This window comes from Trichechus manatus, unplaced genomic scaffold (assembly GCF_000243295.1).
Source record: "Trichechus manatus latirostris isolate Lorelei unplaced genomic scaffold, TriManLat1.0 scaffold00133, whole genome shotgun sequence".
Taxonomy (NCBI): Eukaryota; Metazoa; Chordata; class Mammalia; order Sirenia; family Trichechidae; genus Trichechus; species Trichechus manatus.
Window position 1 is genome coordinate 2,104,452 of NW_004444069.1, and position 9,987 is coordinate 2,114,438.

General features: G+C 49.2%; 1 protein-coding gene across 1 annotated transcript; it reads right to left on the reverse strand.

Annotated features, from left to right (window-relative positions):
* Positions 1-1,055: 1,055 nt before the first annotated feature.
* Positions 1,056-9,495, reverse strand: ICMT (isoprenylcysteine carboxyl methyltransferase). Its single transcript, XM_004385109.2, has 5 exons — positions 9,282-9,495; positions 8,434-8,522; positions 7,362-7,531; positions 5,795-6,012; positions 1,056-3,267 (listed from the first exon to the last, which is right to left on the reverse strand). The coding sequence occupies exons 1-5, from the start codon at positions 9,474-9,476 to the stop codon at positions 3,085-3,087; spliced, it is 855 nt and encodes a 284-aa protein (XP_004385166.1). The 5' UTR covers positions 9,477-9,495; the 3' UTR covers positions 1,056-3,084.
* Between the last annotated feature and the right edge of the window lie 492 nt (positions 9,496-9,987).

Here is a 9,987-nt window from a genome sequence, read left to right on the forward strand (position 1 = left end):
GGTAGAACAGCCCCACAGGGTTTTGAAGGCTGTAATCTTTACGGAAGCAGACTGCCACATCTTTCTCCTGTGGAGCAGCTGGTGGGTTCGAACTGCCAATCTTTTGGTTAGCAGCCAAGTGTTTAACCACTGCACCACCAGCACTCCTTGGCTAAGTCTTTATCAAACCTAAAATGTTAATACAACTTACTGGTCTAGGAATATTTTTCCCGATTATGTCAGTCACTCAGATCATTAAATAAATAGAAAGGCTTGATAAGGTTTGCTTTTTAGGTTGAAGAAGCCGTTCATCCCACTGAGGACGGTCGGGTGTGCTGCCTTCTGCCTGGGAAGGGCTCATCCACTGCCTTTCTGTAGATTGCCATTCTCAGCAGCACGCCAGCCCTCGCAAAATCCTTCACTTTACACTGGTTCAAAGTAGCTTTGCTCTATGCGACGCACATTTCCCATTTAAGAATCTCTACCTTCAAACCCGCAATGGAAACAGAAATCTCCTGACAGAGTCTTAATTTGAGGAAATTGGCACTATGGCCTTTACAGTGAACACCCGGAGAGCTGTTACCTCATTAACCCAATTCTCTGCCGCCTGTGCTGTCAGTGCCAAATTTATAAAGTTAAAAATAACAGGAAGATTGCGGCACAGGGTGAAAGTCAATCACCTGCCAATCCTGCCCTTTAATGGTTCATCTTTTACCACTGAGACGTTGCTGACTTCTGCCCTGGGATTACAAATGCGGGTGGGAAGGTTCTTGCACAGACCCTCGCCCATGCAACTGCTCTTTAAAGCAGAGCAGAACGCAATGTCAGTCCTGGGTGACGTGAGAGCAGCAGCGTCTCATCGTGAAGCACTAAGACCCACCTTCTGGGCGTGTGCAAGCTCGAGGGCCTGGCAGGAAGGGGGTTTCCCAGACTCTGGCAATGGAGGAGGCACAGATCACCAACGTCAACCTTTCGGTCTTACCGTCCACAAAGCCTGTCACGAGCAGCTCAGCATCAATCAAAAAGACAGCTTCGCGGCCCCCAGCAGGAAGGAAAGCTGGGTCCAATCTTGCTAGACACATTAAGAAAGGACTTTCCTTCAAGAGCTGGGAGTGGCTGCCAAGAACCCAGCTGCACCTTCTCCAAGCTTGCAATCCTACCACATGGAGTCTGCTTTGCTAAGCGTGGTTTGGAGAGCAAGTGTAAGACCAACGCAACCAACTCAAGTCCCCAGAGTATGTGCACGCTCCTATCCCAGCGGGGAGGGTCCACTCCAAAGAAATACGCCGCTGATGGCTCCTGCAAAGGCCTCATCTAGAATCTAATCACAAGACCAGAGTGAGGGCAGTGGGCCGTCTGTCTAGTTCTCACACCAGCACCTCTCACACCAGCAATCAACGAACCCATAAGCCTCTTTGGTATTTATAATAACAAGAAAATTAATTAAGCAATGAAATCTAAAAATGAGTAATATTCTGAATTGATAAAATTCTCTTCTGAACATACATTTTAGGTGTCTGGTACAGTTAACCAAATGTCTCCTTTATCATGTAGTTTTCATGTATTTCTTATACAGTATAGATTTCATTCATGTAATTTCTCATCTAAGTATTAAAAATGTCTGGCATTATTCTTCTAAAGCCTCACAACACCCCTGTGAGGTAGGTGGTATTGACCCCATTTTACAGATGGGGAGATCTAGGCACAGAAAGGTTAAGTGGCTCCTCGTAGGCCTCGTGGCATGACGTGGTGGCGGAGCTGGGCTCTGGCCATGGGGCCACGCCGCCTTCACATTCACACTTCATCAGTGCCACTGCGAAACCAAACGGGAGGGTTGCACACCGAGACCCAGTTCCAAATCTACTCCAGAATCAAATAAGCTTTGCACCTCTTAAAGCTTAATGTCTGACTCATAAAGCCAACCACTCTCCTCGAACTTGGAAAAAAAAACCCGACTCAAGTGGGGTTACTTGCTCTATTTAAGACTATTTTCGTGAGTCGATTTGCTTGAATTTTAGTTGTATTCGCTAAAACCCCTTTGGAAAAGACAGTTTGAAACAGCATTAGGAACCACGGGATTTGGAGAGCATAACATGGGAAACAATAGTTAACAGATTTAAAGTGAAACACAAAAAACTAAGCGATGGTAAAATGAGACTAAAATCCCAAATAAACGGAGAGTGATATTTCTCACCTTGTAATGACACCCTGCATGAAGCAGGCAGGCATTCACTAAGCACTTGTTGGCTAAAGGGAAAAGGACACATCTTTGACATGCCTGTCACTGGTAACAGTCCTCCCTTGGGAGAAGAGCAGGTGCAAAGATCTCGGGAGAACCCAAAGGGATCTGGGGTCTCCCTGGACTGGGGGCTAGGGTCAGTGTGGCTGGTGTCACTAACACGACACAAAGCCACACCGGGCCAGAGCGTCTTGAGGTGTCTCTGCTTACTTGCTGACCCATAAAAGCTGCAGCTATAAACCCGAAAGGAGGCCCCTTGGAATCTACACTGCTATTATAAAAAATAGATATATAAATACGATTAAATATGACTAGCCAAAACATCTTATAAGGAAGTTATCTTTAAAAGTGTATAGATGTTCATGCATTTGAGGACAGAAATAAAGAGGTTAAAGCTGTGCTGTTTGGGGTTTCCTGTTAAAACGAAAGGGTTTAAATGTATTTCTAATGCTAAGAAGCATGGATGCCTGCTTTCTGCCGCAGAAGCTTTGCTGCAGACAGGGGCCCATCTCTCCCAGGGTGTCTGTTATAACTCAGACACACTCTTGCCTCGTGGGGAAATGGGGCACAGCCTCGTCTTCTGCCAGGTGGTGTTGAAGCAGTTGCTGAGTATTGCTGTTGCCTGCGCCTCACTGGCCTCTCATCTGTCCGACCTCGATTCAGCACAGGAATGAAATCACCTGGTGGGTCTTTTAGTCCTAAGGCCTTCTGACCGTTTGGTCTTGAGTAACATTCCAGAAGAGTATTTAGTAACATATAAAATGATTAAGAAAGTTTTTCTTCCAGGGTAGCCAGCCAGAGCGGTTGGTCTCGTCCCAGGCTGCATGGAACCAGGCCCTCAGCCCCGCCTGGCCCTCCACTGCCCGTTATAGCTCCACCTTGACTCCCTTGATGAAAGGCAGGCCCGTGGGCACCCTCTTCTTGTACTCCAGGTACTCCTCTCCGAAAAAGTGAATCAGGGAGATCTCTTCCTCTTCCGTTCGATCTCGGAAAAACCGCCAAACCGTCAAGGCGTAGGCGACCCCACAGATTGGGTTACAGAGCATCACCTGGCAGAGGGAGCAGACACGAAGCTAGTCAGCTCATGTGTTTCTCCCACACCCACAGGGTTTCCGTGCCAAGGGCCCAAGAGACTCTGGTACACTAGTGAGGTCTCTGAGAGGCAGTCACTTGCCCACTGCTGTTACACCGTAGGGAACCGAAAGCACACCATTACTTTCATGTGGAGCTCAAACTCATCCCTGTAGCTTTCTTTCAGACCCTTGCCTGTTGCTGCTCTTACCTGAGATAGAGCTAAAAATTAAAAGGAAAGACCATCTTCTTGGATTCTAACACTCAGGTCAGGGTGACAGCAGCTCCTCCTCCCACCCCCTGAAGCGTGAACTTCCCATCCGGAGTTCTGTTCCTGCGCGTGCTGCCTTCCTGTCCTGGCCCTCTGCCACACCCTAACGTGGGCCCCCTGCCTCTTCCCTCCACAGCCTTTCCCTCCATACAGATACACTGCTACCCAACTGAGCTTCTGAAAACACTTTCATCAAATCACTCCCCTGCTCAGGAAGCTCAAACACCTCAACCCAGCTCATTAGCCTAGCACTCAAGGCCCTAATAAGCAGCGCCTCGGCCCTCTCCTTCCAGTCCTTTCCCTCCTCTTCCCCTCAGTGTTCATACTGTCTACCTCCTACCTCCTTCACTCCTGTGTTTTTGCCACTTTTTGAGAATGTTTTCCCCACAGATCCACAGCCAAACAGTCCTTCAAAGCCAAAAGCATCCCCCAGCTCCTGGAGGAGTCCCCTCACCCACCTGCCCACTGCCTGGCCCCACTGAGTCCCATAGGCAGGTGTCTCTTTCCCCAGGTAAGCCACCGGCACCTACAGAGCCAGGCACACGCCTTCCACCTCTTATTCTTGACCACTGCTGCTCCAGCACTTGCTGTGTTCCCAGCACCAGGAAAAGCCCTTCACACCCACCAGGCCATTTAACCCTCCCAGCAAACCTCGGGGTAGTGCTGCTACTCCCACTTTAATATAAGGACAGGGAGGCCCATTGCTGGAGTCAGGACTGGACCAGCCACACCCGTTACGGAGCCATGAAATCCACCGGGAGCATCGGGAGCAGCATTACCAGTCGACTGTACGAGACAGAAAATACTGAGTCTTATACACAGTCGACGTTAAGTCTCATGCTGTCAAAGTCTTGTTTGGTTTATACACACGTGTGTGCTGGTTCACGATCTAAAAAGATGTGTGGTCAGAAAGGTGTGGAAACTCTCTAGTCCTCGAGCCCTTGGGTGTATGGTAAGTATTTATAACAAGCATCGCTATTCAACTAACACAAGTGTGTTCCAGGGAACGTGACTGTGAATGCGGGAGCTTGATATGTTCCAGAAACACAAGTTTTAGAATACATCTTAGGGTGGAACAGTTTGGAGAAAGATGGAGAGAATGGTTGAACAACTTGAAGAATGTAATCAATGTCACAGAGTTGGACATGTAGCAGTTGTTGAAATGGTGTATGGCTGTGTACATTTTCACACACACACACACACAAAACAAAACCAAAAAAAACCGAGTCTTTCTCTTTATTGGCCATGCAATTCTGTTCTATATTTTTCTGCTAACAAGAAATAAATCAGAAAAAGTATAGGCAAGTCACAAAATAAATAAATTAATAAATCTTATGCTGTAACCCATCACCTTTGGGGAGGCCACCAGAGAGTCCTGACCGACTGTGCTGTGCATTGCCAATGGGAGGCCTGGGGCTCTGCCTGGATTTCCCCAAAGAGGTGACAAACTATCCATATTCTATTCACCTTCTCTGGGCCAAGTCCTTCTGGGGCCAAGAGTACAGATTCAAGAGACAACAGTCAAGAAACAAAGGTTCAGTCTGCCATTTAGACAGGACAAAGCAACAAGCTCACCTTAAACCTCATGAATGCCCTCGGCCTCATTACTATATTTCTATGCAAACAACGCGCCTTCTACGTTTGTTTGCCAACTGTGCCCTCCGCCCCGCCAGGTATTTTCATAACCTGCCATGCTGATTTTTTAACGTGTTGCTGTGAAAAAAAATTAGCATAGCACTCTGGAAAATAAAATACCTGGTGGGGCGGGGGGCAGGTAGAGGGCATGGGTGGCAAACAAATGTAGAAGGCACATTATCTGTGTAAAAATAGTGCAATACTTAGGTCTAATGAAAATCAGCTGTCATTATTCCACTAGGTTGGGCAATGGGCACCCCTGGCCTCAGCCGTGGGGTCATGCAGATCTAGGTTCAGCAGGCAGAGAAGGGGTACAGCAGATGGGTCACAACGCCTAGAATCACCAAGAAGTTACAAGTTTAGGACATCCATTAGGCACAGAGTAAAAACACTCATGACTACATCAGTTCTCCCAACTCTTGACTTGTACTTCATTATCACTTGAAACATGCTAAAATTAAGAGATCAACAATATACCTTGTGGCTACCCTAAAAACCACTGACTTGTACACTTTAAAACAGTGACTTGTATGTCAATTATATCTCAAAAAAAAAAAAAAAAAAATTCAAGGGGGCCAGTCTCTTATTGGATACTATACCTGGGTTCCGATACTCCAGTAAAACCACCCAACGTAAGAAGGGTGCCGAAACCAAGCGTACACTCCACTCGTCACCAGAGTATGAGTGTCTGACTTTTCGTTCTGCACCACGTGGTTGAAATTGGAACCAGCTGTAAACATGGCTGCTTTCCTCAGACACTCCCCAAAGACCACCATCAGCAGCCCAGTGGCACTCAGCCAGGTGATCTGCTTCAGTTCTGCGGGAAAGAGGTATCAGTGACAAACATAACACTGTAGAGTCCTCCCTTTTCACTGCTTAAAATGAACCTATTTCTCCAAAGATGGAAACATCAGAAAACGTGCTAGTGGGCAGTTAGCGTTCGCCATCACCACATTAAATTATGAACAAACATGGTCCCCGAAGTTGTGCTGTTTGTCCGTTTACTTCAAAGTGGCAGCAACCCTGTTAGAGCATCAAGATAAAGAAGTATTCCTCTCCCAGAGAGATGGACTCTCTGGTTCATGTCTGTCACACAGTGTCCTTCACTTGGGGACCACAGGTACAGCTAAGCAGAGAACTACTAACCTAAAGGCTAGCGGTCTGAATTCACCCAGTGGTGCCACAGAAGAAAGGCCTGGGAATCTGCTCCTGTTAAGATTGTTGTTGGGTGCCATCAAGTAGACTCTGACCCCATGTAACAGAGTAGAACTGCCCCATAGGGTTTTCTTGGCTGTAATCTTCATGGGATCAGATCGCCAGGTCTTTCCTCCACAGAGTGGCTGGGTGGGTTCAAACTGCCAACTTTTTGGTTAGCAGCTGAGTGCTTAACCCTTGTGCCACCAGGGTTCCTCTGTAAAGATTACAGCCAAGAAAATCCTATGGATCACAGTTCTACTCTGTAACACACAGGGTCACCATGGGTTAGAACCAACTCAATGGCAATGTGTTTGGGTTCTGGTTTGGGAGCCACACACATTTTCTTTCATTTACTGTGGGAAGTTCAATTCCAGAGTAGGTTCCAGATGCAGAAGTTTATTGCTAATAAAATCTTCACCTAAAATTTCTCAACTCATACCCAAAAAAACCCAAACCCATTGCTATCAAGTCGATTCTGACTCATAGTGACCCTATAGGACAGAGTAGAATTGCCCCATAGGGTTTCCAAGGCTGTTATCTTTACAGAAGCAGACTGCCACATCTTTCTCCCATGGAGCAGCTGGTGGGTTCAAACCACTGACCTTTCAGTTAGCAACTGAGCACTTAACCACTGTGCCACTAGGGCTTTCTCAAGTCATAGAAAATACATATACCAAACTTCCTCTAATTGCAAAATTAGGATTCCAACTATTAAGAGTTGGGAAGTCACACTAGATGGTGTCCTATATTATGGGAGGTTTAAAGCAAAAGGTCCATATGTCCTCAATTCAGAATCCAGAAGCGGAGTTCCCGGGCAGTGCTCGTCCTTATAAATAGCTTAGTGAGGACTGAAGTCTCGGGGAAAACTGTTCATAGGGATTAGGCCTGAGAGGTGAACCAATGTCACTGCCTTGGCTTTCATGGAAGCCACCTTCTCCCCTCTGGAAGGGGAAAGCAGGGCACACTAACCTGGCCAGAAGATATTTTCGAGTGTGAACTCTATCCAAGAAGAAAGGGCAGCTACAGTATACTCCAGACTGTGATTCAGGAGAAAGGAATCCAAGGATAGACTTTTGGGATTATTAACTGCCGTTACTAAGTATTCAGAATAGTGAAACAATGACAGGGAGCACATGTACCTATTGAAAAACAAAAAGAGACAAATCGGGGCAAGGGAATCAAGTTAGCCATAAACAAAAGTACAGATCTGGGCCTGCTAACTGTCCCTGAATTCTATAATGAAATACCTGTTGTCGCCTGCCTAGAGAAGCCATCAGGTGCCTGTATGTAGTGTTACACCCTCAGGTTTGCAGAGTGGGGCTTTAAAGGGACTACGTTCAAATGTCATCAGCAAAAAAGTAGGTTAGGAAGGCATTATGGACCCTTTAGCCCTTTTTAAAATGACAACACACACGGTAAAACACGAAAGAGGGAAATACCAAAATAAAGTAGTGATGTATGTCAGGTACAAAAGTTCAACAAAACTGAAATCATTCCAGCAAAGAAGGGTTAGATGGCTAAGCGTATTGATAATAGGAGATGAAGCTTTTTACCTTGAAGCCACTGGTTCATATCCAGGTCAGGGACTAGAAGGCTCAAGGGATTGAAATCATAGTGTAGGGGAAAATCCTACACTGGCCGTGGGGGCTGCACTAGATGTGACCTAATGGAAATTAGAGACGGAAAAGGCCCATGAAGACAAGCTGGAGCCTTAACCCTTCCTGTCACTGAGAATCTGTGTCCCGTTCCAGGAAGGGCGCATCACCTAACTGAATGCTTTCCCAGCAGCTACAGTGCCGACAAGGGCACCTGTCAGGAGTGTACAAGGGAGACCCTTTCTGCCTGTGACAGAACCAACCAATGGGCAGGAAATCACAAGGTTTGAGATATGGAAATCTAGGCAGAAACTAGCGACCTCTTTCCACAGAACCCTAAACTGCCTCAGGGGGTCAAAGATGAGATGTGGGGAGGACAGGCGGCTGCTGACCCTCTGATCCAGCCACCCTCTCCTCAAAATCATTATTCCAAAGGTACTTCTTACCAGCCAAAGTGATTCCAAGAAGACTGGCTAAAACTTAGCAGCATGCCGCAGCCAAAGACAAAACCAAGGAAACATGCTCGAATGGCTATCTGAAATAGACCCAAAAGAGCTCAGTCACCCAGCCGTTCTGGGAGCACAAAACTAGGCTGCTGGCTTTCCTGGGATAAGTAGGCCACTTGCAGGAACAAAGCGGATTTGCTCAGCAGTTAAGGGGCTGAAGACAGGCGGCCTGGGTTCAAATACCACTGGCATCCCTCAGCGGCTGTGTGGCCTTGGGCAAGTTACTTAGCCTCCTGGATCTGCTTCTCCCATCCACAAAGTGGGAATAATAACAGTACCTACCTCTTAGGACTGCTGAGAAGATTACCCATGTAAAGCACTTAGAAGTGCTACATTAAGTTTTAGCCGTCGTTACTATTATTCAGGGCTGGGAGAACATCCTGGAAATCCTGCTTATGGGCAGAATCTTCCCAAATCCCTTCAGCAAACCTAGCCAGGGCACCCGCCCTCTCCACGGACATGCGGGGCCTTTGACCTCAGACTTGACAGCAGATTAGGCTCCACACCTTAAATTACATAAAACAACTGGAAGGCTCCCTCCTCCCCACCCCAACGCATCTGCCACAGCTGCAACTGAACACCCACTCCGCCGGGTGGAGGAAGCCCCGCACCGGACGCCCCCAGAGCCCTGAGAGGCGGGGTCGTTCGTCCGACCTGAACTTGCAAATCAAAAGCACGCCCGTGGAAGGAGTGCCCTCTCCGCGGACCCCGCTCCTGGCAGCCCTGGCCCTGGGGAAGAGATGCGGGGTCCCTGCCACGGCCCGCGACCCGCCCGGCCCGGCCCGCACCTGGTAGCGCGGGGGCCGGTAGAGCAGCAGCAGCAGCGCGTTGAGCCCAGCCACGTAGAGCGCCAGCCCGGTGCGGCCCTGCAGGCCAGCGCGTGTGAGCAGCGGCAGCGCGAGCACCGAGGCTCCCAGCAGGAAAGTGGCGAGGCTGAGACGCGCCTCCGAGCCTGGCGGAGCCCGCGCCATGCAGCCCGCCATGGCGCAGAGCGGCGGACGAACAAGCAGCGACGGCGGCGGCCGTAGCTCCGGGAAACCCGCCAGCCGCGCCTGCGCACTGCGCCGCCGAAGCCGCGACGGGAAGGGCAGCCTGCCGGCAGCTACGCGCCCGCTGATAGTTCTCGCGAGACCGCTGCCCCGCGGGGCTGCTGGCCTGAATTTGGCTGGAGCTCGCTGTCCCGCCCCGCCCCGCCCCGCCCGGGTCTCTTGGGGGATTCATGACCCAGGCCGAGTGGCGGCGGAGTCGGGGCTACCGTGCGCCTCAATCTTGGATTCAGAAGTCACCGCCGGCGTGTGTCTCAAATTTGCGCCAAACTCAAAAATGGCCAGTCCGAAAAAATGACTTGAAATTTGAAACGACTCCACACCGGGCCCAGCCCCGCGTCGTCCCTCCCCGCCGCCCTCGAAGCCCGGCACTCTCCTGCGCGCAGACGCGTACGGGGCAGCTCCCTTACGCCTCCTCGGAGTCCGCGGGCTGGGTGCTTGCGAGGGC

Excerpts from the sequence above, each read along its gene's own strand:
- ICMT (XM_004385109.2), bottom strand. The coding sequence starts at position 9,476 with ATGGCGGGCTGCATGGCGCGGGCTCCGCCAGGCTCGGAGGCGCGTCTC. Across the intron at positions 8,523-9,281 it reads ACCGGCCCCCGCGCTACCAG|ATAGCCATTCGAGCATGTTT; the intron begins GTGCGGGCCGGG and ends GGTCTATTTCAG. Across the intron at positions 3,268-5,794 it reads ACTGGAGTATCGGAACCCAG|GTGATGCTCTGTAACCCAAT; the intron begins GTATAGTATCCA and ends TCCCTCTGCCAG.